Here is a 10,000-nt window from a genome sequence, read left to right on the forward strand (position 1 = left end):
ATCTTCTCCTTCCTCTCTTTTCTCCTCTCCTCTCCTCTCCTCTGCTCTCCTGTCCTCTCATCTCCTCTCCGCTCCTCTCCTCTCCTCTCCTCTTCTCTCCTCTCCTCTCCTCTCCTCTTCTCTCCTCTCCTCTCCTCATCTCTTCTCTCTCTACTCTCTCTTCTCCTTCCTCTCTTTTCTCCTCTCCTCTGCTCTCCTGTTCTCTCCTCTCTTTTCTCTCTACTCTCTTCTCCTTCCTGTCTTCTCTCTTCAATTATCTTCTCTCTCTCCACTTCTCTTCTCTTCTTCCCTCTCTCTCCTCACACACAGACTCGCAGACAGGTTGACTGCTCAGAAAGTGGATCAGTCCCTGCTCTCAGATCACATACTAATGTCACAACTCTCTACACTGAGACAGACACGTACACCGTCAGTGTCTCCTCTCAGATCTCACACACTCTACACGCGTGTATGCACACACACATGCACACACACACACATACACGACAGCGCGTCTTCCCCCATTTCACTGTTAGTCTACACTTGCTGTTTATGAAGCATGTGACAAATAATGGATTTGATTTGACACACACACACACAAACACACACTCGCACACATACAGCTCAGCTTGCATACTTTAGTCATCTCACACATGCACACACACACACACACACACACACACACAGGGACACAGGTTCTCACTCACATCCCAAGAGGCTCCAGGCCGGTCTATCTCTCTCTCTCTCTCTCTCTCTTTCATTTCATTATTTTAGGAGAGAGGGATTAATTAAAGGAACAGAGAGAGAAAGAGAGAGGAGGCAGGGAGAGAGAGAGGGGGGGAGAGAGAGAGAGCGGGAGACAGACGGGAGAGAAAGAGAGAGCGGTAGTCAGACGGGAGAGAGAGAGAGAATGCTAATTGAAATAGTGACAGAGGGGGAGGAAAGGGGTGATGAGGGGTTGGTGGGAAGGAAGTGGGGACGGATAGTTGAAAGGGAGGGAAAGAGGGAGGGAGGGAGTGAGAGAGGGGGAGGGAGAGAGAGAGGAAGGGAGGGTGGGAGAGAGAGAGAGAGAGAGAGAGAGGGAGAGAGAGAGAGAGAGACACACAGAGCTGAAGGAGTGTGGTTAGATGCCAGTGATTGGATAAAGGAAGGGGTTAAGCAGTTGATTGGTTGATACATCTAGCAGCTATAGACCCTTGGAGGATGTGCCAGTCATAGAACATAACTCAGAGAGACAGAGGAACAGAGAGACAGAGGAACAGAGGGACAGAGGAACAGAGGGACAGAGGAACAGAGGGACAGAGGAACAGAGGAACAGAGGAACAGAGGGACAGAGGAACAGAGGGACAGAGGAACAGAGGAACAGAGAGACAGAGGAACAGAGAGACAGAGGAACAGAGGAACAGAGAGACAGAGGAACAGAGGGACAGAGGAACAGAGGAACAGAGGGACAGAGGGACAGAGGAACAGAGGGACAGAGGGACAGAGGAACAGAGGGACAGAGGGACAGAGGAACAGAGGAACAGAGAGACAGAGGAACAGAGAGACAGAGGAACAGAGGAACAGAGGAACAGAGAGACAGAGGAACAGAGGGACAGAGGAACAGAAGGACAGAGGAAAAGAGGAACAGAGAGACATAGGAACAGAGAGACAGAGGAACAGAGGGACAGAGGAAGAGAGGGACAGAGGGACAGAGGAACAGAGGGACAGAGGGGCAGAGGAAGAGAGGAACAGAGGGACAGAGGAAGAGAGGGACAGAGGGACAGAGGAACAGAGGGACAGAGGGACAGAGGAACAGAGGGACAGAGGGACAGAGGGACAGAGGGAAGAGAGATAAAGGAAAAGAACACGTTAATTGAGAAATACCGGAGAAATTCACATTCCCAGACGACACGAAGACGGAGGGGGAAATACTATTGTTCAAAGAGGTCTAGAACAAGAGAAAGAGAGAGAGAGAGACAGAGAGAGAGTGAGAGAGAGAGACTGAGAGAGAGAGAGAGAGAGAGACAGAGAGAGAGTGAGAGAGAGAGAGAGACTGAGAGAGAGAGAGAGAGAGAGAGAGAGAGAGAGAGAGAGAGAGACAGAGAGAGAGAGAGGGGAACAGCGTCCCATTGACTCCACAGGGTACACATTCTCTACTGCGTCAGCAGAACAGAAGGAGTGATCCTCCACACACTTCTCCTTTCATCCAACCATCCATCCATCTGTCTGTCTGTCCATCTAGTGAAGAATAGGAGGAGAGATGAAGACATCTCATAATGACTATAGTTCTCCAGACTCTGATGACATGGACGGGCTGATCGATGTGGGACAGGAAGACGGCTCCTGGTAAGAACAGACCTATTCACCAATCACACCTGAGCTTGTACGATTCTGACCAATCACACCTGAGTTTGTAGGATGTCGATCAATTACACCTATACCTGAATTATTCTGACAAATCACACCTGAGATTGTAGGATGTTGACCAATAAGAGTATGTAGAGTTACATGTACACCTGAAATTATTCTGACCAATCACACCTGAGCTTGTAAAATGTTCATTAATTATACCAGAATTGGTATCTTTTTGAGTTTTGACCAGTAGGATGTATCTCAGTCGCACCAGAAACTTATTCAACGGGGTCCACTGGTTCAGATGTCATTTTACTGGCATATAACTGTAAACGTTTCTAAACTCTAAACACTAATTTCGGGATCTTTCAAGGTTAGTACGTAATCTATCACAAGACATCTAGTAGCCTTTTTGGTACTTCAGATTATCACAGGTGTCCATTCATCTCTGGCTCTCTGTGTGGCCTTTATCACATGGAAAATATAGAAACTAATTGTATAAATATTTACTCACTGTATATAGACTTTTTTCTCCATTGTATTATTGACTGTATGTTTGTTTATTGTTTACTCCATGTGTAACTCTGTGTTGTTTGTTTGTGTCGAACTGCTTTGCTTTATCTTGGCCAGGTCGCAGTTGTAAATGACAACTTGTTCTCAAATAAAGGTCAAAAATAAATAAAATAATAAATAAATAATTGGAATGGATTTAATAAGACTAAAAACACTTGAATGACAAACGCTGTAAAACAGTCAACCATAAACCTTGGTGTTGAATATGAGAGCTTCAGCATGAAATATCCTTTATATCTATATATTATATATCTATTATATCTATATATTATATCTATATATTATTATATATATATTATATCTATATATTATTATATATATATTATACCTATATATTATATATATATTATATCTATATATTATACCTATATATTATATCTATATTATATCTATATATTATATCTATATATTATACCTATATATTATATCTATATTATATCTATATATTATACCTATATATTATACCTATATATTATATATATTATATCTATATATTATATATATTATATCTATATATTATATCTATATATTATTATATATATATTATACCTATATATTATATATATATTATATCTATATATTATACCTATATATTATATCTATATTATATCTATATATTATATCTATATATTATACCTATATATTATATCTATATTATATCTATATATTATACCTATATATTATACCTATATATTATATATATTATATCTATATATTATATATATTATATCTATATATTATATCTATATATTATATATATATATATTATATCTATATATTATATCTATATATTATATATATATATTATATATATATATATTATATCTATATATTATACTAACTTTTTACTACGTCAAAATGTATTTGTTGTCAATGCTTTGGCATCAAACTGGTGACAGTCGTGAAAAAAAGTCCCTAGTTTGAAGAGTTGCAGAGTTAATAGAAAACAATGTCGTCATTGATCAGATGTTATCAGCTGATGTACGGAGGGCTTTATAAATACATTTGATTTGATCAGATGTTATCAGCTGATGTGATTTGATCAGATGTTATCAGCTGATGTGATTTGATCAGATGTTATCAGCTGATGTGATTTGATCAGATGTTATCAGCTGATGTGATTTGATCAGATGTTATCAGCTGATGTGATTTGATCAGATGTTATCAGCTGATGTGATTTGATCAGATGTTATCAGCTGATGTACGGAGGGCTTTATAAATACATTTGATTTGATCAGATGTTATCAGCTGATGTGATTTGATCAGATGTTATCAGCTGATGTGATTTGATCAGATGTTATCAGTTGATGTGATTTGATCAGATGTTATCAGCTGATGTGATTTGATCAGATGTTATCAGCTGATGTGATTTGATCAGATGTTATCAGCTGATGTGATTTGATCAGATGTTATCAGCTGATGTGATTTGATCAGATGTTATCAGCTGATGTGATTTGATCAGATGTTATCAGCTGATGTGATTTGATCAGATGTTATCAGCTGATGTGATTTGATCAGATGTTATCAGCTGATGTGATTTGATCAGATGTTATCAGCTGATGTGATTTGATCAGATGTTATCAGCTGATGTGATTTGATCAGATGTTATCAGCTGATGTGATTTGATCAGATGTTATCAGCTGATGTACGGAGGGCTTTATAAATACATGTGATTTGATCAGATGTTTAATCCATCAGGTTATTTTCTCTTGAACATTCATTCAGTCTGTCTACTAGAAACGCATGGCCAATACAGACACAGATATAGTAAATTAACATTATATATGAATACATTTTTTTTTAAAGTTATTAATGTTTAAGTTACCAAAGTTACAATCGACAGTAATATATTTTCTCTTAATTACCAAAATTACTGAAGATTCCGGTAATTTTGGTATATTACCATTAGCTAAAACACTATTGGTCAATCCCCCTAATGTAATACAGCATCAACTATACTACGATAGAATGGAATGGGAAATAATACAATAGAATGGAATAAAATAGAATGGAATAAAATAGAAGAGAAAAGAAAGGAATATAACAGAATAGGATAGAATGGAATGGAATAAAATAAAATGGAATAAAATAGGATAGAATGGAATATAATAGATTAGAATGGAATAGAATAGAATAGGACAGAATGGAATAGAATGCAATAGAATGGAATATAATGGAATAGAATAGAATAGGATAGAATAGAATGGAATAGAATGGAATAGAATAGAATAGGATAGAATAGAATGGAATAGAATGGAATAGGATAGAATAGAATGGAATGCAATAGAATGGAATAAAATAAAATTGAATAAAATAGGATAGAATGGAATGGAATATAATATAATCGAATGGAATAGATTTAAATAGAATGGAATGGAAAATAATAGAATAGGATAGAATAGAATGGAATAGAATAGAATAGAATGGAATAGAATAGAATAGAATGGAATGGAATAGAATAGAATAGAATAGGATAGAATGGAATGGAATATAATAGAATCGAATGGAATAGAATTAAATAGAATGGAATATAATTAAATAGAATGGAATGGAAAATAATAGAATAGGATAGAATAGAATGGAATAGAATAGAATAGAATGGAATGGAATAGAATAGAATAGAATAGGATAGAATGGATGGAATATAATAGAATCGAATAGAATAGGATAGAATGGAATGGAATATAATATAATAGAATAGGATAGAATGGAATGGAATGGAAAGGAATAGGATAGAATAGTATGGAATAGAATATAATAGAATGGAATAGATTGGAAAATAATAGAGTTGAATAGGATAGAATAGAATGGAATGGAATGGAAAGGAATAGAATGGAATAGAATAGAATATGATATAATAGAATAGAATGGAATAGAAAGTCCAGGGTAAATCATAATCTAATTTATTTACATTGTATTCTATGTATTCTAAACGCCTAAGAAATATAGAGGTCAGCGAGAGGGATTTAATCTTAGACTCCGAATAACAGAGATGTTGGGCTCATTTAAAATCACACATACAGTTGAAGTTGGAAGTTTACATACACCTTAGCCAAATACATTTAAACTCAGTTTTTCACAATTGCTGACATTTAATACCAGTAAAAAGTCCCTGTCTTAGGTCAGTTAGGATCACCACTTTATTTTAAGAATGTGAAATGTCAGAATAATGTTAGAGAGAATTATTTATTTCAGCTTTTATTTCTTTCATCACATTCCCAGTGGGTCAGAAGTTTACATACACTCAATTAGTATTTGGTAACATTGCCTTTAAATTGTTTAACTTGGGTCAAACATTTTGGGTAGCCTTCCACAAGCTTCCCACAATAAGTTGGGTGAATTTTAGCCCATGCCTCCTGACAGAGATGATGTCAGGTTCGTAGGCCTCCTTGCTCACACACGCTTTTTCAGTTCTGCCAATACATTTTCCATAGGATTGAGGTCAGGGCTTTGTGATGGCCACTCCCATACCGTGACTTTATTGTCCTTAGGCCATTTTGCCACAACTTTGGAACTGCTTGGGGTCATTGTCCATTTGGAAGACCCATTTGCGACCAAGCTTTAACTTCCTGACTGATGTCTTGAGATGTTGCTTCTATATATCCACATAATTTTCCTCACTATGACAGGCAGGTACAGATCCGTCCGATACACATTATTGATATTCACTCGGTGCAATGCAGTGGGAGGAGTCAAGCAAGTCGGTTAAAGTGTTTGATAGTTTAACACCAAGACCTGCAGTCTTGAACTGGAGATGTTTAAGTGCTTTCATTAGGTGAGATATTTAGGTGATAGGTGTTTTAGTTTTGACAAACTGTTGACATATGGTCATTTAAACTTCCCCCAAAGTTACTGCTCTGCTCTGGTTCTCCGTTTATGTCAAGTATTTGATTTTCTTGTTATTATTTTATCTTCTTGTGGCTGCAGGGGCAGTATTGAGTAGCTTGGCTGAATAAGGTGCCCAAAGGAAACTGTCTGCTACTCAGTCCCAGTTGCTAATATATGAATATTATTAGCATATTTGGATAGAAAACACTCTGAAGTTTCTAAAAACTGTTTAAATGATGTCTGTGAGTATAACATAACTAATATGGCAGGCAGAAATCTGAGAAAAAAAATCAAACCAGGAAGTGGAAAATCTGAGGTTGGTCGTTTTCAACTCATTCCCTATTGAAGATACTGTGGGATATTGGTCATGTTGCACTTTCTAAGGCTTCCACTAGATGTCAACAGTCTTTAGAACCATGTTTGAGGCTTCTACTGTAAAGTGGGGGCGAATGAGAGGGGAATGAGTCAGAGGTCTGGCAGAATGCTATGAGCTCATGGCGCTTGTTCACGTGAGAGCGAGCTCTGTTCCATCGCAATTCTAGTTCCATGTATAACACTTGTATTTTCATCAACATTTATGATGAGTATTTCTGTAAATTGATGTGGCTCTCTACAAAATCACTGGATGTTTTTGTAACTACTAAACATAACGCGCCAACGTAAACTCAGATTTTTTTATATAAATATGAACTTTATCAAACAAAACATACATGTATTGTGTAACATGAAGTCCTATGAGTGTCATCTGATGAAGATCATCAGAGATTTTTTGATGGTAATGATTTATTTAAAATCTGTGAGCGGAACAGGATAAATTACACCCCCCCAAAGTACCAAAAAATGACAAATATTATCCAATATTACTTCCATAAATTTGAAGTTATACTGAAAAAATATCTAAACGTAACATGTAATGTATTGGTCTCATGTTTCATGAGTTAAAATAAAAGATCCCAGAAATGTTCCATTTGCACAAAAAGCTCTCAAAAATGTCTGCTTGTATTTGAATACATCCCTGTTAGTGAGTATTTCTCCTTTACCAAGATAATCCATCCACCTGACATGTGTGGCATATCAACAAGCTGATTCAACAGCATGATCATACCACAGGTGCACCTTGTGCGGGGGACAATAAAAGGCCACTCTAAAACGTGCGGTTTTGTCACAACAACATAACGCTACAGATGTCTCAAGTTTGAGGGCGCATGCGATTGGCACGTTGACTACAGGAATGTCCAACAGAGCTGTCGCCAGAGAATTGAATGTTCATTTCTCTACCATAAGCCGCCTCCAACGTTGTTTTAGAGAATTTGGCAATACGTCCATTCGGCCTCACAACTGCTGAGGGGTATTTATGTTGTTGGAAAAAAACTCATTCTGATTGGCTCCCTATTGTTTGGCCACAATCCCAAGTGGGTGGGGCCTATGCCCTCCCAGGCCCAACCATGGCTGCGCCCCTGCCCAGTCATATGTCAAATCCATAGATCAGGGCCTATTTTTGCCTGTTGTTTTTATATTTGTGTCTCGTTTCAAGGAACTAGGCGTATGTCACACATCACTACTTCACAGGAGAGGCATTTGAATGTAAATATTTTTTTATCAAAATGCATTTTTTGGGGGCAGAAATGCCTTCTGGAATGTGAACTTTTATGTGCCTTAATAGCAAACGTGTATGTAAATAGGAATTCAATTAATCAATTACGAGCCTAGTTGGTTTAGCTAAGGAAAAAGTCAGGGAACCAGCCATGATTGGCTGAGATAATGAGTAGGCTTGGACATGCAGAGAGCTGAGTTTGGATTGGTCTGCCATTTAGCACGCTGCTCAGTATGTGTTGGCAATCCTGTCTAATGTTGTTTTTATTTAAAAGATATTAGAATAACTGCAAAAGTATTGATTTTCCGCTTTCCGGAAGACTGAATATTTTGAAATCAGTGGAATGCCCGGTGGAAGCAGAGTATGACAGCTAAGGAGAAAATTCTGCCGTTTGATTGCAAATAGGCAGAGGGAGTCGAAAAGAGAACACATACAAGACTGTTGTTTTTATTTTTGTTCAATGCACCACACAACCAATAGAAAAAAAGCTGACCAACTCCGGGCACTTCAATAGCATGGTTTCAACACCACGACAACTAGACGATGGCAATCCCGACAAACAGAAAATACATCCCTCCCTACCCTGTAGACTTACCCTGTATGGAAGGCTTGGCTTGACAATCTCCGAATGTCATTTATTAAACCTTTAATATTTATTTTATTTCGTCACAACCGTAAGGTCTTTTCTGTAATTAGTTTCGCCATTAACTTGTAAATAATTATCTCTTTGTTGATCTTGTTCTGAATTTATTTTTCTGTAATAATTAAATGAGCTAAAGTGAAGACGTTGTCATTATGATGTCATTATTTGAACTGGCTAGTCAGCTAACTTAACGTTAGCTAGCGAGCTAACAAGCTATAAAAAAAAAAAAAAACGTAGTTTATAAAGTTGCTTTTTTGTTGCCTGGTTTTCTAGATCGACGTAAATTAAATTCATTTTTAAACGGATGGGTTTATCGGTGTTAAAATTCAACAGTTAAGCAGTTTTGGAGGCTGCCGATGTCATGCGTGTGAATCCTTAATGAGATGGGCGGGGCTAAGGCTTCAGAGATGGGTGGGGCTAAAGCTTAACAGGGTGTGAACGATGCTGAATGGGTGTAGACAAAGAAGAGCTCTCCAGTAGGTACCAAAACATGCAAAGGTGATTTTCTCAAAAGTAGAGATACAAGTTGATCAACTTTCAAAGCAGAATTACTTTCCCATTGTTCCTCAACTGTAGTGTGTGATAAACCATTTTCTAACTCTGAGTCTCTACTTCCTCAACTGCAGTGTGTGATAAACCATGTTGTAGCTCTGAGTCTCTACTTCCTCAACTGTAGTGTGTGATACACCATGTTGTAGCTCTGAGTCTCTACTTCCTCAACTGTAGTGTGTGATAAACCATGTTGTAGCTCTGAGTCTCTACTTCCTCAACTGTAGTGTGTGATACACCATGTTGTAGCTCTGAGTCTCTACTTCCTCAACTGTAGTGTGTGATAAACCATGTTGTAGCTCTGAGTCTCTACTTCCTCAACTGTAGTGTGTGATACACCATGTTGTAGCTCTGAGTCTCTACTTCCTCAACTGTAGTGTGTGATACACCATGTTGTAGCTCTGAGTCTCTACTTCCTCAACTGTAGTGTGTGATACACCATGTTGTAGCTCTGAGTCTCTACTTCCTCAACTGTAGTGTGTGATACACCATGTTGTAGC

General features: G+C 37.7%; 1 protein-coding gene across 2 annotated transcripts in view; it reads left to right on the forward strand.

Moving 5' to 3' along the window:
• The first annotated feature begins 1,707 nt into the window (after positions 1–1,707).
• The window catches only part of LOC110513117 (hairy/enhancer-of-split related with YRPW motif-like protein), a 16,069-nt gene continuing 7,776 nt past the window's right edge, over positions 1,708–10,000 (forward strand). The window contains exons 1-2 of one of the 2 annotated variants that reach the window (XM_036971693.1): positions 1,708–1,907; positions 2,204–2,307. In XM_036971693.1, coding sequence (XP_036827588.1) covers positions 2,222–2,307 — 86 coding nt within the window. In that variant the 5' untranslated portion in view covers positions 1,708–1,907; positions 2,204–2,221. Of the gene's footprint in view, positions 2,308–10,000 lie in introns of both variants that reach the window. The other variant, XM_036971692.1, reaches the window with a different exon arrangement.

The sequence above is a fragment of the Oncorhynchus mykiss genome, chromosome 32, assembly GCF_013265735.2.
Source record: "Oncorhynchus mykiss isolate Arlee chromosome 32, USDA_OmykA_1.1, whole genome shotgun sequence".
Lineage (NCBI taxonomy): Eukaryota > Metazoa > Chordata > Actinopteri > Salmoniformes > Salmonidae > Oncorhynchus > Oncorhynchus mykiss.